General features: G+C 35.8%; 1 protein-coding gene across 1 annotated transcript in view; it reads left to right on the top strand.

The window, feature by feature from the left end:
- KCNH8 (potassium voltage-gated channel subfamily H member 8) overlaps positions 1–23,844 on the top strand; it is a 373,450-nt gene that overhangs the window by 346,115 nt on the left and 3,491 nt on the right. The window contains exons 13-15 of the mRNA XM_055295551.2: positions 4,336–4,691; positions 6,679–6,785; positions 9,362–9,438. Of these exons, the coding sequence (XP_055151526.1) occupies positions 4,336–4,691; positions 6,679–6,785; positions 9,362–9,438 (540 nt within the window). The remainder of the gene's footprint in view (positions 1–4,335; positions 4,692–6,678; positions 6,786–9,361; positions 9,439–23,844) is intronic.

Here is a 23,844-nt window from a genome sequence, read left to right on the forward strand (position 1 = left end):
AAAGCAGTTTGTTACCAAAACATGCCAAATGTAAAGTCCTAAGGTGTTAATCTTAAAAGTACTTTCATTGAATTTAAAATTGGCAAATTTTTTCTTGTAAGTTTCCATAATGCTAAAAATATGGTTGAGAGATATTCTGGAACCATGTTTTATGATTCAGTCAGCTTTTAAAACAGTTTCAACTTTTAAGAACTCTCTAATTTCAAGGAAAGTTTCCCGAAAAAACTAATTTGTTAAGATTATTAGCTGGACTTTTATTACCAATAATCCTGTGACACAGAGGCACGCAAATAGATCAAATTACATAATGCATTATGAAGACATGAAGAATTTACTGAAGATGATGGTGGAGAAGGGTCAAATAGGGTTTACTTTTTATTTTAATTATACTTTCTAAGTTCTGGGTTACATGTGCAGAACGTGCAGTTTTGTTACATAGGTATACATGTGCCCTGGTGGTTTGCCGCACCCATCAATCCATCACCTACATTAGGTATTTCTCCTAATGTTATCCCTCCCCTAGCCCCACACCCCCGACCCCTCACAGGCACCGGTGTGTAATGTTCCCCTCCCTGTGTCCATGTGTTCTCACTGTTCAACTCGCATGTATGAGTGAGAACATGTGGTGTTTGGTTTTCTGATCTTGTGATAGTTTGCTGAGAATGGTGGTTTCCAGCTTCATCCTTGTCCCTTCAAAGGACATGAACTCATCCTTTTTTATGGCTGCATAGTATTCCATGGTGTATATGTGCCAGATTTTCTTAATCCAGTCTATCATTGATGAGCATTTGGATTGGTTCCAAGTCTTTGCTATTGTGAATAGTGCCACAATAAACATATGTGTGCATGTGTCTTTATCATAGAATGAGTCTCCCTCTGTTGCCCAGGCTAGATTGCAGTGGCATGATCTCAGCTTACTGCAACCTCTGCCTCCTGGGTTCAAGTGATTCTCCTGCCTCCACCTCCCGAGTAGCTGGGATTACAGACATGCACCACCAGACACCACTAATTTTTTTGGTATTTTTAGTAGAAACGGGTTTCACCATGTTGGCCAGCCTGGTTTTGAACTCCTGACTTCAAGTGATCTGCCTGCCTTGGCCTCCCAAAGTGCTAGCATTACAGGCCCACTTTTAGTATTACATTGGGAAACTTCTTAGAAGCTCTTAAAGCATTTCAGTGCTTTCATTCAAGTTTCTCCTCGCACTAGTTGTCTTTTTTCTCTCATTTCTACAAAATCCTCCTCAGCAACAAGAAAAATGGCCTTTATGGTCCATACATGTCTTTGTCTTAACTCTTCTCATCAGACAGCTTTTCCTTTCTACTGCACTGCTTTCACCCCAGACCTTTCTATATTCCCTTTCTTATGAAAAAAATTAATTAGCCTTTTTTTGTATTTTTCAATTTGAATTCCTCTCCCTTTCATATAACTGTGAAAATGCAGATCTGTCCCAAGACTACAACATCCTAAACTTTAAACAACAACAAAATCCTCCTGTATAATTTAGGCTAAAGTTAATTTGTAATGTTAAAACTACCAGAATAACTGGTGGTGTTTCCCTCTCGTAGACAAGTCCAGAAATGGAAAATATAAAAGCTCCCATATGTCAATAAGGTGCCAGGATGTATTATTTATTATTTTTGCTTCATCATTCTCAAAATATGGTTTCCTTCTCCAAGATGTCCTCATTCTCCAAGGTGGCTGCTGAACACACATTCACTTCATCCATATTTCAGAGTAGAAACAAAAGAAATGTGCAAGAGTAAGACAGATGTTACCGTGTTTCTAGGAGCCTTTCTAAAAATTTCTTAAAACCTGTTCACTTATATGCTACCATCTCATAACTTAGCCTTATGGCCAAACCAAGTGGCAAGGGAACCTGAGAAAGGTAATCTTTGTGTAGGGTGCACTGCTGAGAGTTCCGTTAACTAAGAAAGAAGGGAGGATAGTGCATAAAAGGAGGTAACCAGAACCCTTTGTAGCACTTGCCACAATATAAATGTTTTCATTTTCTTTATGATCATCAGCATTGTGTAGGCAAGCATTTATAAACTCTTTGCACATTCCTAAGTGCTTGATTTTCATTATCTAATATCTAGTGTTTTCCTCACCCCATTCCTAATTTACACATGGAGAAACCAAGAATTTAATGATTATATTGTTTGAGCAAGGTTACAGCTAGTAAGTCACAGGACTTTTTTTAGGACTGTGTAACTGAAAGTTCATGCATTTCAACCACTAGACTTTGTTCTGCTTCCCCTTTAGTCAAGACAGGTTTGATGGAATCTAGTCATTTGTAACTTTGAAGTGGCTATCCCAGCCAAGTATCATGAGCCAAATTCTAGATTTGTTTAACTATGAGTATAAAAACCCTAGTGCCCTCATTATAAAGCATTTCCCAGGAAGAAAATGAAAAGATACATCAGTTGAGAAGGAAGAGATCTGTGGTTGAACTTCTTGGCAGTGTATAACAGGTGAATCCAGCTACATGTGGAAAGCAGCTGTTTCTATATAGATGGCCTGAAGAAAGTAAACTCATACTCCTGCACGGAGACTAATGTGAGACTGAATATTTAATAATATAATAAACTTAGGTCCTGTCTGCAGTGATGGCAGGTGAGATAATTGATTATCGGTATAAGTAATGTCGGCTGCCCTGATTGTGAGTCAGTATCTAAGCAACTTGTCCAAGACACCAAGTCTCCATGACAAAATGGAAGTATGAAATTTCCACAAACTTGTAGAAGTACAAATACTTGACAGGTTATTAGTCAGAGAATTCAATTAGAGCCAATAGAGGCTTCTTGAAACAAAGGAATGATTAACTTGCCAATGCAAATGTAAACAGAATTCTAATTAGAGAATGCGCTCATTGTTTCTCATTTCTTAGATTAAGTTTGCCCTGTTGTGTCTTTAGCTGGGTAAACTAATTTTTCTATCCAACGATGCTAGTGTACAAATGTTCCCCTGTAATTCCACGTAGGCCCAATTTTTGTTAAAAACACAGAGTTTTAAATGCTGTGGAAAACAAACAAGAGTAACATCATGACTATCCCAGCAAAAAAAAAAATAAATAAAATAAAATAACCATACGTATTTGGAAAGATGAGTCTAAGAATGCCATTTCTTCAAGAAATTTTGAGCCAATAAGATTAAAGTACAAGAACTTCATAAGTAAACTATACATTTCACTCAGCACCTATGGCCTAAACTGAACGGGCTATTGCCTATAAGTCACTGCAATGTTAGATCTGTTATTATACCTGTAATATATACACCATATACACCAAAAAATCCATATACACCAAAATCCATATACACCAAAAAAACAACTATTAATTTAAGTCAATAAACATGACAGCCCAGAGTTTGAATAGTAATCTTAGGGATTTTCAGTTCTTTGTCTTATTTTTATTATAAATTATTGATGATCTGATATAAGGGATTCAATTTTCAAAAAAGACAGAGGCACAGAAAAGTGAGCAGAGAAGCCATGTATGGGGCAAAGCAAGAAGCACACACTATTACAGTGACTCTGTTGAAGGCCACTAGTTAGCCTTTGCTGCATTGACTGCCCTGGCCCTTCCATCATAACCTCAATTGTCTTTTCCCACACTCTTTCTTTCCTCTTCTTAGTCTACACAGTTGAATGATCCCAGTCAAGAGTCCAGTAGTTACAGGATGGGTTTTGGCAAGAATATTTTTCCTTCCTTTTCCAAGGCTTTTCAAAGGAAGCAGACCAGGTGGTTTGCTTCTTTTCTTGCTAGTGACTGGAAAGAACAAGGACAGCAGGAAGCAGAGTAGCTGAGAATACTTCTGATCTTCTTCCATTCATGTGATCCAAAATAGGAAAGCTTTTTATTCTCAAGAATAATGCAATTTTGCTGGTTAATCTCCATGTAAAGTTCCAGTACAGACCATGTAATTTTAAATAACAAGGCCTAAGACCCTCCATTAAAATGGAAAATGTGTTTATTTCTAAGAGCATGCCATCATATACTATTACAAATGACAGGCTGATTAAAATCTAGTTGCAAACCTGGTATAATGCACCTTTCACGTGGCTCCCCATGAAGACAGTTTAAAAGACCAAGAGAAGGGTTAGAATCAGGGGTTAAAAATCAAGAAAGCATAGAGAGTAAACCTGGAGAAGAGCAGAAGCGGGAAGACCTTTAACACCTGATAAAATAATAACAAAATCTGCAAAAACTTCAGTTTTAATGAAAAGTAAGTCTCTAAGAGATTTGACTTTGTTCAAATGAGACCTCCAGCATTAATGATATACCTTTTCTGCGGTTTTTGCAGTCTGTACTAATTTATATTATCCACTGATTTAGTCAGAGCCCAAGGGAAATGGCAGCATCAACAAGCGACTCCCATCCATTGTGGAAGATGAGGAAGAGGAGGAGGAGGGGGAGGAAGAAGAGGCAGTCTCCCTCTCTCCCATCTGCACAAGGGGATCTTCTTCATGCAACAAGAAGGTTGGAAGCAATAAAACCTACCTGGGCTTAAGCTTAAAGCAACTGGCCTCGGGAACGGTGCCCTTTCACTCGCCTATCAGAGTCTCCAGGTCAAATTCCCCCAAAACCCAGCAGGAAATTGACCCCCCCAACCATAATAAAAGGAAAGAGAAGAACTTGAAATTGCAACTTTCAACTTTGAATAATGCTGGACCCCCAGACCTCAGTCCAAGGTAAGAGTTCATATTACATAACTTTCTCACGTGAACGTGGCTGCCTTTTATACAGAGTAGTACCTGCCTTCAGCCTTCTGAGCCTTTCTACTCCACAGATTCCTAGCCTGGAATCCTCAGTTTTTCTGAGTTTTGTGGGCAATTTTTTGAGTGTATGTGCAAGTGTGTGTGTGCATGCAGGATGGGCAAAGTATGTTCTCAAAATACTAAATGTTCATAAATCCTTCTTTACTCCTTTTATTCATTTTGCACTACATATTATGTTAAATGTATATTCCTACATTGTGATTTTATGATTTATAGTGAAAATAAAAGAAATGGAACAAACTCCATCAATGTTATCCCCTCAATGCTTGATATTACCAAAAGTTTCATAAGCAACGAGTTGAAATTAGGAAGAAAATGAAATGCAGATTTTTATTTTTCATACTATTCTTGCCTTATTATCAAGGGTGGCTAAAACTTAGTTTTATTTCTGGTCTCTTCAATAAGTAACATAGCATGGTTCCATTTTTAATTTCTTAAAAATCACTTTAGAATCCACTAAAGGTGATTGAAAGCATGAAAAATCCTGATTCCAAAGATGTTCAGGGGTAGGCCATGGTGTAGAAAAGCAATAGCCATCATCAAAATTACATAATAGCTGAATAATAATAAATAAAAGCATGAAAAAAATATGTATTACTTTTTATGTTTCATGTACTTTGCTAGATAATTTCACATTCACAATTGCATTTAATCTTCTCAGAATCCTATAAAGTAGTTTGTGTTATCTCTATTATAAAGTTGTAAGAAGTGAAACTCAAAGGGTAAATATTTTATCGAAGATCTCAGAGATATTAAGTATTGAAAGGTGAATTCAAAGTTTGTTTTTCTACTTATAAAGCCAGTGACCGTTCTCAAATACTTTATTTTTATTATTTATTTGAACATTCTTTTTCATTAAGATAAAATATTAAGGAAAAGATAAACAAAATAGGTTTAGCAAAAAGTAGGCGGATGATATATTTTCAAGAATTCAGTTGGAGATAGTAATTTGAAAATATTGCTTAACTCTTCTTCCTAAGTTTATACTAAAATTAAACATAATAAATTATAAATAGGAAGAGACTGTACTGGAGCTGAGAAAGAAAGGTTTATATACAACATAATCATACATTTATAAAAAGATTTTATGTTCCTTTACAGAGAAAATAATATTTTGAGGACATACATCAAAATATTGACTGTAGTAGTAGATTACAGGTGATTTTTATTTTCTGTTTTTTTGTTACCTTTATGTTTAAATTTTCTACAATAGACTTGTATTTTTTTAAAATAATGAGTGGGTTAGATACTATTTACCATGAAAAGAAGACTAAATACTGATTTAAATATAATTAACTCTGACATTTAGAGTTTTCTCTAAGTCTAGAGGAGAGGTGTAATCAAATTTATTTTCTGTGATGCTAAGGGTTAAAAGCTGGAGAGTAATGATTTAACATGAATTTAGGTAAGAGGACTTTTGTACCGTACCTTAAAGTTTTGAATCTGAGAATAAGTAAAAGAGCCTCTGTCTACAACAGTAGTGTGTGATAAAAAATATAATGTGATATAAAATTGTGAGCTACATATATACTTTTAAATTCTCTAACAGCTACATTTTTAAGCGTGATAAAAGTGAAATTTTAATAATATATTTTATTTGACTGAATATGTTCCAAATATTATTCTAAATTTGAATATAAAAATAGTGAAATAATTTACATTTTTTAACCATATTCTTCAAAATCCAGTGTGCATTTTATTCTTACAGCACATCTCAATTTGCACAAACCACATTTCAGGTACTCAATAGCAATATAAGGCTAATGGTTACTATACTGAATAGCTCAGCTCTAGAGTATCTAGAATTTAGAAATTTAACATAATATCTTTTAACTCTTTAAAAATACTAGAATCCATGAATATGAATCCACAGCCAGTCAATTTCCTTTATTTTAAGTAGGATTGTTGATGGAATTGAAGATGGAAACAGCAGTGAAGAAAGTCAGACTTTTGATTTTGGCTCTGAACGAATCAGATCAGAGCCCAGAATTTCTCCTCCTCTTGGAGGTAAGATCTATATTTAGTCTTCTCCTAAGGTATAATATTTCTTATTAACTTGTAAATGTTTGCTATGGGCATTTTTTTTTTTTTTTTTTTTTTTGCTTTCCTGTCCTTAGAATATTCTCCCTGTCATAGAACCTTACCAATACCATTGAATAATTTGACATGAGTTTATGCCACTTCCAAGTTAAGATGTCATTTGTGATCATTTCTCTGTCCAGATTGGATGAGCTGCCATTTAGCAGCCAAGGTAACTGATATGCCAGGAGACTCAAACTTCTGCTATTCATCAGAGGACAGTCATGTTTTACTATTATAAATTTAGATTAATCCATAAAAACATTATCTAGAGGAAATGCTATGTTGATTGTGCACTGGAAAAAACATTGGTTATATTTAACCAATTTATTCAGTGTGAGGTTATATACTTGCAGTTTTCCAGAGGATAAACAACTTCGGAAAGATATAAGCATGTTGGAAATGATGGAGAACTATGTGATGTGCTAACCTTTAGTGATGGTGAATTAATGTGAAGGTACCTCCAACTCTAGCCCAAATCCCTCTCTTTACTTTTCAATCTTGAGTTTGTTGCTCGTAAGAGGGATTCTGTCAACAAGACAAATAAAATGACAAATAAACTCTAAAGAAGACACACCTGTATATGATAAAAAGAGAATAGTGAACATGTGTTGAATAGGCAGAGACAATCCAAAACAATTACCAGCAAACTACCTAATGCAAGGCCAGCAATCCTCACCCAACCTCCCCTTCCCTTCCCACCAAGTTCTAAAATCCTTGTATTAGAATGTCTTGGTAATTAGCAAATCCCTTTATGAACAAAGCCAAGCCCAAGAAAGACATTTGAATGTACAGTTCTGGAGATGTTTCTCTGGTAGAATACCAGCATTTCATCTGAATCAGTAATTCTTTCCAGCACTCATCATCTTCTTGGGAAACTAAGGGATACTTGTGAAATTCCTTGATTGGGAGTGTGAAGTGAGGAGAATGCAAAAGCATAAGGAGTACAGTCTTGATTTATTGATTTAATTGACTTACATATGTTGATATTACTGTGCTTGGACCAAGGAGCGAAGAAATCATAGTTATCATCAAACTGGTATATTTGCAATAAAAGCCTGTCGACACCCCAGGATGTTTACCTTTTTGGTTCAACTAGAGACAATGCAGAGAAACTCACCATTTCATCCACATATTTCTAGTCCTACCACTGTCTTAGCTTCCTCCTCTTCCTTAGCCTATCACCGACCCCTATGCTTACGCATTCAAGCAACAAGTTTTCTAGAAGCAACTTCCAAAATATCTTTTAGTTCTCTCTAAGACTTTCTACCATTACTGCTACCATTCCTTCTCTAGCTATATCTATCTCTTGCTTACATTGCTACCAAAGTCTTTTCTTTGACCTCACACTGTTTTCCATGCAAAGTGAATTTTATTAATTCAAATTTATTTGTATTACTCTATTCCTATGCTTAAAACCCTAATATGGCTTTCTATTGCCCTTAGTATGAAATTCAAACCTATTGCATAATTACTATATATAAGTTATTTTACTTTTTTAGTAGAGATGGATCTCCCTATGTTGCCCAGGCTAGTCTTGAACTCCTGGGCTCAAAGAATCCTCCTGTCTCAACCTCACAAAATGCTGGGATTACAAGCATGAGCCACCACGCCTGGCCTACTTTTTAAATGTTTATTTTTCCTGCTCGATTCTAAGCTCCATGAGTGTCAACATATTTTCTTTATTGGTTGCTATCTACTCTAAAAGAGGGCTGGCCTATTGTATATGACCTTCAATCATTCCTTGAATGAATGGATTATCTCTGCAAGATATGTCTGCAAAACAATTTCTTATTACTCTATTTCAGACTGTTTTGAATTACTTTTCTTCCCCCACCAACAAATTTTCTCCTCATAATTGACCAGAATTAGGATGGTCTTATCTGTCAAATCTTTTCCACTCAAGCTGGCACTGACTCACCTGTACTCTTGTCCCTGACAGAAATAAATATATTTGGAAGAGCAAAGTAGAGAAAAAGTGGAGAAGAAGAACTAAAAACTGGGAGAAATTACCCTTTAGAATGATGCAGAAAGAGAAAGGCAACCTGCAGTGGATATTAGTATCTGATATATATGTGGGAGGCAAATATGCTCGTGGGCACAGGAATCAATGTTTAGAATGGAACAAGAGAAGAAAAATAATATCCCTTTTCTATGGCTTTAGCACTGACTATGATACAGTTTTAAACAATGGTCAAAGAAAAGAAAATGTGCCATCTTGGAACATGGTGGTGACTGTACTCGGGGAAATGGGGTGTTTACAATGGACACATCCAGTCGCTGTGGGTGCAATCACCACCATGATGTGTGCCCAGAGAGTATATCTGGTGCCATCCAGAGGAATACAAAAAGCTTGCCTGATCCCCAAAAGACAGTACAGTGCACAGACATCAGAAAAGGTTAAAAGTGATAGCGTGTACGTTCTTTCATATTCTAATTGCCTCAATCCTCAAATATGAGGTTTATTCCTGAAGGACTCATTGTGTGTGTGTGTCACTTTTCAGATCCAGAGATTGGAGCTGCTGTTCTCTTCATCAAAGCAGAGGAGACCAAGCAGCAGATAAACAAACTCAACAGTGAGGTATGGAGCTCTTTCTTTGGTCATGCTTAAATAGTAAGAGGAGATATAAATCCTAGTTACTCGCAGAAGCAGTGTAATACAGTAGTTACAAGCATGCATTCCAGAATGAGACCACCATGGGTGAATCCCTGCTCTGCCTCATGTAAGTTGTGTGACCTCTGACAAGTCACTTACCTTCTCTCAAGCTCCACTTCCCCATGTGTAAGAAGGGAAGAATAATAATACCTGCCTTATGGCCCCTTGTGAAATTAAATAAAATAATCTAGGTCAATCATTTAGCATAAAGTGTCTTAGATATATGCATATCTGGTTTAATTGGTAAGTTTTAAACTTTTTTGTGACCTTCCATTTTTAATGAGTTAAAGCAAGGTCACAAGTTCACAGAAGAATGCTGTTTCTCAGTGTAGTCAAATGGCCTGAACTCTGTTCTTTCCTCTGACTTGTATTTGCTTGTGTCACCTTGGGTACTTTACCTCTCTAAATCTTACTATCTGTTCATTTTTGACAGTTTTATTGAGGTATATTTATGTATCGTAAAATTTGTGCATTTCACCAATACAATCCAGTGAGTTTTAGTAACTTTATTGAATCCATCATCTATGTATCAGTTTTAGGATATATTTTCTTCCCCCAATAAGATCTCTTATACTCATTTTACAGTTAATCTCTATTCTTATGTCCAGCCCTAGGCAACTACTTATCTACTTTTTATTTCTATAAATCTGCCTTTTCTGGCAATTTTGTAGAAATAAATACAAAAATAAGATAGTTTCTTGATTACTGTCTTAATTGGGGCCTCTCATAAAAATGTAATAAAACAAGTTCTGAGACTATATGGGTGCAAATAGTTTATTTGGAAAGTGATACAGGAAGTATAATTAAAGAATAGAGAAGTAAGACAGAAAAGGATGGAAAGCAAAACAGAAGGATGTGTTAGTGAGACAGTTAAACTTGTAAACAACTGGGGCTCAATCCCACTGGAGACCTCTGAGAGACTATGTAGGATAACTCAGAATTACTCAACCAAGGAGCAAGGAAAAGTGGAGTTGAGGCTCTTCAGGCAGGCCCGAAGAAAAAAAAATTGCTCAGGCGAGAATATGCAGCAAAACCTGTGCCTGTCTTTGGTGACCAGGGTAGACCCAGGCAAGGGCATGTGGGCAGGGACAGACAGTGCAATAGAATCCTTTTCTAGAAGTAAAGTCTTATTAATAGTTGATTTGATCACACCTTGGGGAAAATGTAATCACGTGATGGTACTGATGAGATTTATGAAAAATGAAGTTCATATAATCAGCTTCCAGTTATCTGTAATAATGGCAGACTGAGTAGCTTGTCATAAAATCTGCAGGTTTCTCTTAAACCTGTGTTTCTTCAGCTTCGTGGAGATTTATGTTTTACTACCATCTCCCTTCTGCACCTGCCCTCTCTGGAGCTGAGATTGTTGCTAATAAGAAGTAAGAGAGCTGAAGGACAGACTAACAAGGCAGAAAAGGAAAACTAGATGGTCCACTAACTGGCTTGAAAATACTTAAATCACAAAGACTCAGCCATGCACCGGATCACCCAAATAACCTCTCGTTAAAACAAAAAAACAAAACAAAAAAAAACACCGAAACCCAAAACAAAACTAATCCAACTCCCTGCTGGAGAACTGGATGTTAACCTTCTGTTGAACAGTTTCCCTTCAAATACTGCTCTTAGCTAACACCACCCATCAATACCATTTGAATTCTTTCCTCTCATATTTGAGAAGGGCATTTAATAATTTTAAAAACTGACTGACCTACATCTTAGTTCAAATATTAGACTTAGTGATTCTTCTGAGAAAAAATGTCTATATGTTCACCTTTAGGAATGTAGATAATTTTTCCAAGTTAGGGCTGTAAATCCACACAGTTCGTTATTTTCCTTTGACAATGTGAATCAGGGGTAGATCCATTAACAAAAAAAAAATTACCATTTTAAAAACAAAATATCTTCCCAGTATGATCCTGTATTCACGATTTTTTTTTAATTATACTTTAAGTTCTGTGGTACATGTGCAGAACGTGCATGTTTGTTACATAGGTATACACGTGCCATGGTGGTTTGCTGTACCTATCAACCCGTCATCTACATTAGGTATTTCTCCTAATGCTGTCCCTCCCCTAGCCCCCCGAGATGACATACATCTTTTTATCTTGTCAAACATTTAAATAAAAAGGGAAAGATAAAATATCAAGGTCCAACTATTGTTTTCCAAAGAATTAGGTTTTCCATAAAGGAAAATACCTGATTTATTCATGGTTGAAGCTTAAGTAGAAAAATCTTATCCTTCACACATAATTTATACACAGTTTTGACCCTTTGGATAGTGCATAAAAACCCAGTAAGATGGGCAGAATAAAAATACAAATGGACTTCAAACTGTAAAATTATCCCTCTTCTAACCTATTTTTCTCTTCCTCATCTTTCCTGTAAAATGATAGTTTATATAGAAAAAAACTTTTTAAAAGTCCAAGCCTAATTTTACCATTTTCCCTATTTTCTACTACAACATATGTCATCATTTGATTGCTTTATTCTTTGTTTTTGCTATTATTTGGTTAATAGCAAGCAAGAGAAGAATTGATAATAAATGTGGGATGCACTGCATGAAAAAAACTCTGCCACCAAAAAGACAACCCAAAATATGTGTGACACATGCCACGCAGACTGTGGGGCTTTGTGTGAGGTGTCAGAGTGCTGCAGAATCTCCATTCTGATATTTGTTTAAAGACTTAAGACATAAAGAAACTGTTCATCAGTGTGTACATTTCATAATCATAATCTGCAAGCTAAATACAGAACTAAAATCTGAAAAGGAATAATATTGGTAATTACCTACATTCACAGAATAGTTAGGAGAGTTTAAAAGATGTGGGGCAGCTGCTAATATTAGAACGCTTTGACCACACTGCCATTGCTTTACAGCATAGTATGAAATAGTGTGACTCTAAGGAAACTCTTTGAAAATTACAAAAATGTCATGATAGGGGCCATGGGCTGTGTAAGTCAAATGCTCCACTTCTGAAAAGGTTTGTAGGTGAAGGTTAGAGTGCATTCTCATTTCTGAAATCTGGCTGACCCAGAAAGATACAGAGGCAAAGCTTACCAAGGGAGACTGTGCTCTGGCACAGCAGGCAGAAGGCATAAAACAAACTATGGAAGACAGAGAATTCACTTTGGAAAGAGACAAATATTTAGATTCCTATTCTGTGATTTCAACAAGGTGTTTACTTTTCCTAAGCTTAGATTTGTCCTCTATTAAATGATAATAATAGAACCTGTAATCGAGGATTGTTGTGAGAAGTTAGTATCATATGTAAAGCCCTGAGCACAATATCTTCCCTTAGTAAGTGGTCAATAAATGTTGATTCCATCCTCATACAAGGTTATGCTTTGATTCAACAAACGGTGACTCTCATATAAGCACCCTCTTTCTACCTAACAGTGCCTAGTAGAGTAATAAGTGAGAGAGGATCAATGTTTATAGAATAAAATGAAAATGAATGGACCTAAGAAGAACATATTTGGTTATGAAAATCACTATTTTCACCTGAGACTTTCTTTTTGCTATAAACATACTCAATATGAAATTAGAATAGAAAACAAAATGGCAGATTAATGATATTTCAAAGCATCTTAACTAGTTTGATTGTAATTGTGCTACTGTATTATTTTAAAAAAACACTTATTCTGTAAGACTTATGGATTGAGTAGCAAATAGATTCATATACTAGTTTAACAATGTTTAACCATTACCTGATATTACAATAAACATATAATTGGCAGAATGATAATGAAAACCAGACGAAAAACAACCTGCCAAGCTTAACAGAAAGGTAAGCATAGCCATATCTGCATTTATAAAATGAGAGAAAACAGGTAGCTTGTTAATTCATCCTTACTCACCCAAGCGTGCTTTGATTTAAATACTCTACTTGCTGTATTTTATCATTTTATTTTGTGTATATGTAAAGGGGTCAGAGTTAATATTAGGTGATTTTAATCCATCTTGAATCTTAAACATACTAAGGAGAATAAAATGTGTAACATGCCTAAACAAAAAAAAAAAAGCTTTGTAGAAACATAGCAACTTGGATTAATTGATTATTGAGGATGAGAGGTCTCACAATCTGCAGTTGGCAAACTGGAGAACCAAGAGATCTGATGGTGTAGTTCCATTCTGATTCTGAAGTCCTAAAAACCAGGAGAGCCAGTAGTGTCAGTTCCATTTCAAAAGCCAAAAGGATTGGGACTCAAAAAGAGCTGATTTTTTTTTTTTCAGTTCAAGTCCAAAGCTAGGGAAAGACCAATGTTTTAGCTCAGTCAGGCAGGAGGAGTTTCCATTTACCTAGACTTTTTGTTCTATTCAGACCTTCAACTGATTGGATGAGGCCCACCCACATTAGGGAGGGCAGTATGCTATATTCAGTCTACTGATTCAAATGCTAATCTCATCCAGAAACACACTCAAAGACACACCCAGAATAATCTACCAAACATCTGGGCACCCCATGACCCAGTCAAGCTGGCATACAAAATTTACTATCACATCCAACAAATGTCTTCCGTTTGTCAGTCCAGTGGCTTCCTTTACAGTTGAAGTCATTGGCCTGTTTCAATGTCTAAACTGCTTTGATGGGAATAATTATTTTCCCCTTTAGCGATATAATAATTCTTTTTAGGCTCTGATTGAATCTAAAATTTTTTTTAAATTTTCCCATAGCAAAAGATTTGTCATGGTTTTCTTTGGGAGATAAACACTTTCTCAAACTCCAGCATTTAGAAAGTATTTCAGTTTTACCCTTTACAACTTGGTATAGTGTAAGTTATACATATATATGTATATGTGTGATGAGAACCAATATTTGAGAGAGCTGAGTTCAATTACTGAGGCTCACTACTTTGCTGGGAATCTGAGTGATAATGGGGTTGTTTCCTATGACACATTAGCACGTTGTTAACTTTAAGTGATATGAGAAGCCCATTCCTATCAACTTGGGCTCTAGCATTTTAGAGACCAAGCTCTTATTGCTATTGAGTCCAAAAGAAAGGCCTCTTTTTTTAGGAATGACTGTGTTTGCATTACATTTCATAATTGGATAATAGGTCAGTCATATACTTTAAAAATACATATTACAGAAATGTCCTTATATGCACTATTATTCTAAGGCTTTAGAGAAAATTATTTTATATCATCACTACAACCTAAAGGTTAGATTTCAAACTTAATTTTGTAATATCAGGATCTTTTAGCTTTATTTTCTCATTTTCAACTCCTCAAAAAGTCCAGTTACTGTTTCTAACATATTGAAGAGTCCCACCATTATCAGATAAGCACTGTTATAAGATAAATTATACTGAGGTAACAAACTCCAAATTGATTAAAATTTATTTCTCGTTCAAGCAAAATGCCTAACACAGGTCAGCAGAAGGGGCTGCACCATCTGGAATGTCACTGCTTGGCTGTTTTCCATTTGAAGTGTGGAGCACAATTGTTCGGTTTGAAAGATAAACACATCATTTCTGTCGGTATTTTATTAACCAGAACTAATTCCATGGGCACAGTTAATTTCAATGGGAAGAGAAAGTGTAAGCTTTTGTATATCCCAAAAGAAATAGAAAGCTGGATACTGGCAAACACTAATAATATCTACCATAGCACCTAAAAGCTAATAGGAAAATTTTGTTTCTCATTTAATTTTGCTCAAAATTCAATTCCAAATATCCCCCAATTAAGTGTATTATATATTATCAAAGTAAAAAAATACCAGCAATGAAAGGCCTTCCACTGGAAAACAGAGAAAGAATCTCAGTGTTGTCTAGGTTATACTTGACAAAGCTAATAGATTAATGAAATCTCCTTGAGTCAAAGAGATGGAATAGTAAGAGAGGCTGTTTTTTATTTAAGAGTTGCTTTACTACTTTTCTAAATGGCTACAGAAACAGGATACTACTAATATTTCACATAAGGAAACCTGCATGAGTAATATCTTATGGTAAAGTTGATTCTTTAGTCCTCTGAATTAGTGTTGCCATTATATCTTTTCATTGACAATTGAGTCAGCTGAAACACACTGACAGAATTGTCAGGTCATTCCAAGATTTATCTATATAGGCTTTTTTCTTCTTCATCCTGATCATATATAGTTCTTGATCATCAATTTTCAAAGCAAAACATAAACAAAGACTGTACATTCACTTTTTGACCTAGAACGACAAAATTCATTTAACTGCTGGCAAAACCAACAGTTTTTCCTTTAATTTTTAGATATGTGTTATTGATGTTAATACTAGGTTTTGTGGACATAGGTTTTTAACCTGGAATGCTTCCAACTAATTTATGCTTTATAGAACTCCTTTTGGTTATTTTCCAGTTCTTAAGCCTGTATAAATAGGCAGATTTATAACTCTCATGAGAATTTTACTGACTTTAAAAAATTCTAAATAACAATGTGGATCTCTCAAAAGAAAAAAAAATGTATGCCATTCAGAAAGCTTCTCCTGTGAGGTGTGGATTTAAAATGCATGTAACTTTTGGAGACTGGTTGTTTTCGTCCTCTTTGCCTGTGATTGCTTATAGATAGGACTCTTCTCATCTTTGAATAAAAGGACTAAATGGATATGTCAGTAAGGGCCCAAGTAAAAACCAATGTTGCATTCCAAATGGGCAATTTTAGCATGTTGAATTAAAAGGTTATTTACAAAGAAGTTAGTGGAGTATAAGGGGTAGAACCACCCCTCTCGATAATAACAACAGAAGTTCACCACAAGTCGTAGGTCAGAAGGGGCCAGAGTAGAGAGCAGTTACAGAAACATGAGTTAGAGAAGGCTAGGTGGAAAAGGTCAGTTGTCAGAAGCTGTGCTCTTTTGTTTTGTAGTGACATAGTGACTACAGTTAATAACAATGTATTGTATATCTGAAAATTGCTAAAAGAGTAGATCTTACCACAGAAAAAGTGGTAAGGATGTGAGGTAACAGATATGCTAATAAGCTCAACTTAGTCATTCCACAATGTATACATATATCAAAACATCAAGTAATATAACATATATATAATTTTTATCAATTTAAAAAATCAAAATAAAAAAGAAATTTAAAAATATATTGGGGCTAAGGATCTGTCTGTAGAGCATGAACTAGCAGCATTGGCATCAACTTGAGCTTATTAGAAATGCAGAATCTCAGGCCCCGCCCAAGACCTACTGCATCTGAGTATACGCTTTGTCTAAATCCCCAGGTGATTCCTATACACATTAAAGTTTGACAAGCACTGTTGTATACAACCAGTATTCTGAGAGCAGACAAACTTTCATTTGGTGTTTACTGATAGCAGTAAAGATCCCTTAGCCAGACAGCAATTTGAATACTAATCAAACTTTGTTACAGAAACCAGGAAAACAGATGACAAAAGCAGTCAAAGGGTTGATAAATAATAGATTACCATGGTACAGCTGAAGTAATGTCCAAAGGCCTGAGCTTGCAGAAACTCAACGAAGCCATTGAATCACTTTCAAGACTCTAATTGGTCATTTTGTATTGGTAATGCTAGACTTGTAATTCTTCCCTAATTATAATTTAAGAGACATCGGCTGCACCTGCAAAAGTAAAACCCTGGTTAGTAGTCCTGTGTGACCTAGAACAAGCCACTTCACCTTCCAACATTCTAGTCTCTCCAGCTGTAGACAAAGATTTACAACTTCTATTAGTAATGGGATTGAGGTCCTCATATGGATGAAATGTATGCAAGTGTTGAGTATGATTATTATTTTAGCTGACAGATAAAAAGACTATCACTTGTTTTGAATGCTTTGTAAAGCAAAAGACACAAGAATGAAATTTATGCCAATCGTCTTTTTTGTTTTGACTGCTTATGGAGTTTGTTTGAACATGTCTGAATCTTATGATAAATATGCAACATAACAAAGGATTAAACGAAAAACCATTTAATTTGCCAAATCATAGCTTGTAAAAATGTATATGTATTAGTAGTGGGGCAGGGGAGGGTTGGTATAATTAGGACACCTTAGGAAAATTGTGTCTAGCAGGAAAATGTCTACATGTTTGGCAAAAATTGAGTGACGAGTCAAGAACTCTTCAAGCTAAGAAGATTATGTCAACAGATGCATTCCCCATCTGCTCACTGAATGCACAAAAATGGAAATCACATTTTTTCTCTGCCTATCAACGGAAGTTCCAGTTATACTCAAAGCGCAAGAATTTCACACCCATCACGCCAATAGCCAAGATGGAGAAATATAAAACGTATGTAAAATGAAGTAAAGCTATTTTATATGATATTATATGTCATTTTATGTGAAATGAAAGGTATTGTCACAGACACTTTTTCTCTGGTCTGCATTAGAAACTCATACTTCTATTCCCAAAAGGCACAATCTAACCACACACCAGAACAGTAAATCTGTGTTTACACCAAAAAGCACACAATCTAACTGTGGACACTGACAACACATGGTGTTATTGGAATAATAGGTCACCAGTACCGCAGATAGATTATTTAAGCCATTTAGTAACACAATGTTTTGAAAGCTCCCATTTTGAAGTGCTGGGACTTCCATGAGACGTGGATATTATATGAAACAACATTCTTACCTGCTAGAGATATACTGATACTTCTTTATCTTTCAGTGATATTTAGGGGCGATTGATGAAAATGAGTTACTTAAGTTCAATTGAAAATAACAAAAAGTCATAAGAAATTCACCATGCAATTCATTATTCATTGAATTATTCATGAATCAACAAAGATTTGTAGAGTTCTATTATGTGGCAGGATTTTTACAGGAGCTTGACTACTGTGAAGAGCAATAAATACATGTAGTAGCTGCCCTACCTGCCCCCCAGCTCCACATTGGTCCTTATTCAATTCTGATCAAAACCAGGCTGCACATCCCTACATTTTGGCTCACACATCCTTTACAGAGAATTTTTAATCCATCTGAATGCAGTTGCTCAAACTTTGGACTTGGAATACAGAATCTTAATCTACAATTTCCAATGGCATCAATTATTGCTGTTTCTACTTGCTACTGCAACAATCCATGCAAAGCAATGCTAAAAATTCGACTTTTTCTTCTGATATTAGTTATGTAAAATTGTTACAAGGAATGGCTTATCTCTCCATGCTAAGGCAGAAAAATAGTTACAGAGATAACGGTAGTTTCTATTTTCTTTAAGCTAAATACTTTCTGGATTAGGATTCCCTGCCTTGCAGAAGTTCTCTACCAAGCTTAGTGCCTGTGTCACAAATCCACTATCAAATTGAGCCACCTGGAATTCTGACAAGATACCAGTTACATGGGGACTGAAGTTTTATATCTGTTATATTATTTAATCCTCACAACAAGGCCCTTATGGAAATATGACACAGAGGAGGGTGAGAAGTAGCATTACACCAATAAAGCTGATTAAACATGAGAGGAGTAAACCAGATACTCTGGAAATGTAGGGCAACAATGACTCTTTTTTTTTTTTTTTTTTTTTTTTTTTTGAGACAGAGTCTTGCTCTGTCGCCCAGGCTGGAGGGCAGTGGCGCGATCTCGGCTCACTGCAAGCTCCGCCTCCCGGGTTCACGCCATTCTCCTGCCTCGGCTTCTCCGAGTAGCTGGGACTACAGGCGCCCGCCACTACACCCAGCTAATTTTTTGTATTTTTAGTAGAGACGGGGTTTCACTGTGGTCTCGATCTCCTGACCTCGTGATCCGCCCGCCTCGGCCTCCCAAAGTGCCGGGATTACAAGTGTGAGCCACCGTGCCCGGCAACAATGACTATTTCTAAACCAACAGAAGTTCTGAGGAAACCTGGATACAGCAGAAATAGAAAAGCTGTGGTAGTCAATGATTCCCTTCTCAGGGGTATGGAAGGATCAGTGTGTGGATTATCATGGCCAGTTGGCAAGTCAGTTGTCACGTAGGTTTTTATTCATGACAGGAGATGTTTAACAAGAGCAAATGCATTGCCTGCAAAACATCTAATGATTTGTGTGGTTAATGCATGATGCTGGGAGAATAGACAAGGGAGGAATCTTTAGGTGCTTCAAAGTTTTGGATACAAAACTGTACCACTTGGAAGCACAGATGGTGTTTTCATCACTTCTTGTTTTTAACAGTTGGGATTCTGGAAGAGATAGAGAAATCTTGGATGTGAACAACTGGTTATGCAGATGGTGATGGTAAACTGGTTTAGCCAACACTTTTAAATTCCAGGCTGATGGATTCTTATCCATGGAAGAATAAGAAGGAGAAAGGGGAAGAAAAAAGAGGAAGAGGGGAAAGTGGATAAAGAAAATGTAAATTAATAAACAAATAAGAATGTATATTGTTATGTTTCTTTTATGCACTGTCTTTATAAATAGAAAGAATCTGAAGGCCACATCTACAATAGCTATCCAGAGAAGCAATCAGGGATGCAAAATGTTTGCCAAATTTCAGTTGATTAACAACTTTTAATGACTTAATGGAATTCGTCACTTGGCATTCATAATGTAGTTATGAGATCTAGGAATCAGTCATTGGGGGAAATTTCCCAGAGAATTAAAACTACACATGGAAATCAAGTTTATGCTGGGACAGATGACAAAGCAATAAGACAAGTGAAATCCAGTAGAAACCTTGGCCAACAGAGACATATTTCTACAATTATGAAGGAAACACAATAAGGGAAAAGAGATTCTTAACAGTAGAAATACCACCTGCACTTAAAATGAAGGGATAGTCAAGGCTTTGGTTTAGGAAAGTTGTATATATGAATTCTAACAGTCATACCTACTTTTAGTATATATACTTGGAATGAAGATAGCCAGTTACAGCTTTTCCAATACAATTTTATATCAGGCAACTTTCCCCTAAAATATTTACGGTAAAATCATGATATAAAATAATATCAGAATCAAAGGCAATATAACAACCAAAAGTCCTTCAAAATGGAGGTATTGTATTTATTTTTACATTCAAGATTTGGTGAGTGCATGCTGTATTCTAGGCACTGCCTTGAGACCAGGAGATACTGAGATAACAGTTTCTACCCTCAAGAAACTCAAAGACTGGTTGGTACAGTCTCATGTGATGCAAAGTGGTCAGGGCTAAAACTGCTATGTGAGTGTCAATAAGCCAAAGAAATGCTCTGCTGAGAAAATTAAGTATTAAAAGAAGTTTGAAGGAGAAGATTTTCTTGCCAGACAGAGAAGGGCAGAGGAGAAGAGCCCGCAGTCAGAAGGAACAGCATGCACCAGGGCAGTGAGGGGTAAAGGTCACTGTATCTGATGGTGTGCAAGGGAGAAAATGCAGGACATAGAGCCATTAAAAAATAAAGTGGGGCTTGTGAAGGGCTTTGTATTACCTGCTCAAAAAGATTGTATTTTCTAATATGAGTGTCAGAAACATTTAAATATTTTATGCTGCTGTTGAGGTAAGGGGGAAAACTTTGGCTCATTTGATCAGAACGATTTTGTTTGTTTTAATTGACATATCTCTTTGCAGTTAAGTTGTATTTTGAAGACGTATCTTCTTTTTTTTTAATTATACTTTAAGTTCTAGGGTACATGTGCACAACGTGCAGGTTTGTTACATATGTATACATGTCTTCTTGAGTGGACAGAGCTTGTTCACAAAGTAGCCCCAACAATCCTTTTTTAGCAAATGCGTGTCTTCTTACCATGCTATGGAGAAGTACTTGAGCCACCACCCTCAGATAGTAGAAACACTGCATTCTTTGCCTTCAACATTTGATCAAGACTGAGGTCTTTCCTGTTTTAGAATAAATTTTGATAGCAAGCACAGCAGGAAGCAGTAAACAAAAATGCAGTAAAACTCGATGGCATTTTCTGTGGCAGTATGTTGTCACCTTTACTGTCACCACAGTCTCTACTTCTAGGAAATGCCATCTCTTCTGTGACAGCTGGCTTTGTCATGGTAAAAAGAGAGATCCCTTACTTAACACAATTAATTCCCTCATGCAACTTTAATAAGGTTCAGGGGTGTATCCCCAGAGACACAGTGACAGGAATCTTCCCTAACACAAATTGATTATTTCCCTCTAGAGTTAAAGAAACCTCTGTTACCTTGAGTTACTTGCTCCTTTTAGTTCAAGCTAGGATAGTAATTTGTTTTCTGAAAATGTTAGTGCTTGTTTATGTTCCTGGATCCTGTCAAGACTCTGGATTCCCATTCTAAGTTCATGGCCTCAAAGTTGTGGCAAATGCATGGTAAACCAGGCACAGAAAGACAAATATTGCATGTCCTCACTCATATGTGGGAGCTAGAAATGTATTTCATGGAGGTAGAGAGTAGAATGATGATTACCAGAGGCTGGGAAGGGAGAGGTTAGGATGAAGACAGCTTGGTTAATGGGCACAGAAATACTGTTAGATTAAAGGAGTAAGTGCCACTGTTTGACAGCATAGTAGAGTGACTATAATTAACAATAACTTATTGTATATTTCAAAATATCTAGAAGAGAAAATTTGAAATATTCCCAACACAAATTGATAAATATTTGAGATAGTGGTTATACTAATTATCCTGATTTGATCATTACACACTGTATTCATATATAAAATATCACATGCATCCTATAAATATGTATTATTAATATATATCAGTAAAAAAAGAATGTGTCTATGCAAAGGTATTTCAATCATGGAAAAACATGTTTATTTTGAAAACTAGAAAAATAGTTCATCAGAAATATGTCTATTAACATATCTGTTTCCAGTTCTTACCCTGAGGCAAACTATTTTTGCATTCATATAGTTTGCTATGAAGATATTTTACGGTGTTTAATCAGTCTCCTATATTTTTAGAGATGACGCTATTTACTTAATGCTGAATTAACATTTCACACAGCTTTTTACTCATGAGGCTACCTTTCTGTGTCATTGTGCTCTTTACATGTTCTGACTACATTAGGAAAAATCTCTCAATGCTTTCTTAAGCAATATTTCTTTTTCCACATGATAATATTCTATGGCAGAATGAATACCAAACTTAGAAGTCCTAAATTCTAGACTGAAGACTGTCATTCATGAAATAAGTGACCTTAAAAATGTCCTTTCACCTCTGAGTCTTATGGCTCCCATTTTACAAGTTGAGAAATAATAATACATCCCTGCCTTTCTTAGCACTGTTTGTAGATCCAATAGGGAAAATGTTCCTGAAAGCACATTGTATAAATTTACAAACATACAAACGTTTATTGAATAACATAATTGATGATGTGCCTAAAATTCAAACTTATTCTTCAGAGACTGTGCCTTTATTTAATTCTCAATAAAAGGTCAATTCAAAGCATTTTTATTGGGAAATGAACTAATGTAGCCCTGGTGAGTTTCATACAGGAATTTAGCTTGGGCAACATATATGAATGGATGGCTAATATACCTCTTTAACCATCTCATTTAGTGGCAGCCTTGTCTTCTGAAATTATGATACAAGAGTTAATCACTTTGAGATGGAACCCTTGTGAATGTAGGTAGTGCAAAGATCCTGGGGTAATGATTTAAGTGTGACTCATGTGCTTTAGAATTGAAGCTTGGCATGTAATGAAATTGACAACCTGTAGTGAAGATTTCAAAGCATATTGAATTTTTCTCATATTCATTGTTTCACTTCTTAAATGTGAGTCTGAGAGATGTTGTTGTCTTCAGAAGTTTTAGATCTGCTGAAAAGCCTGGACGAGTATTCAGTTGAATCCCTTGAGTTTCATGCCAGCAGTAGGGCAGAAATAGTGTTGGCCTGGCAATTTCAAGGCAGGTGTTACCAGTTGGTTGCCCAAACCATGGAAAAACCTCCTTCTGGCCTTTTTAAATGCCTGACTTTGAACAGTGTTATCTCCTGATGGACCTGCCAGGGAGAATTAGTTTCAGAATGCACTCACAGTAAGTAGACTGAATTAAGTTGCTGGATGAATTAGGAATATGTACTTAAATGTTGAAGAATGTCTGCCCAAAACAGCAGTCTTGAATGAATCTTCAGGTCAATGAAGTTGAACTACCTTTTTGTTTCCTGATTATATAGAGCCCATAGGTTCAGCTGCTTCTATTAGCATTTTGTGGTTCGCTATAGTAAAATAAAGTCATCGAAAGTCCTTTATAAAATACAAAGTATTATAGCAATGAAGGCAAAATATTACATTATGTTAGTATTATGAACCTAACCAAAGACTAGAAAATATATGTGTGTGTCCTGCTTTCTGAAATATGTTTTCCTCAATTTGAAGAATACAAATCTTTTAGAAAAGCTACGTTTAAGTGAAATTCAATTTTCTGGTGGTCTTCCATGATTAAAATACTGATGTGGTCGTTAGGAAAATAAATTCTCTAATGAATGTTATATGCATTTTAAGTATAAAATGAAGACTCTTCA

Source organism: Symphalangus syndactylus, chromosome 10, assembly GCF_028878055.3.
Source record: "Symphalangus syndactylus isolate Jambi chromosome 10, NHGRI_mSymSyn1-v2.1_pri, whole genome shotgun sequence".
In the NCBI taxonomy this organism is placed as follows: domain Eukaryota; kingdom Metazoa; phylum Chordata; class Mammalia; order Primates; family Hylobatidae; genus Symphalangus; species Symphalangus syndactylus.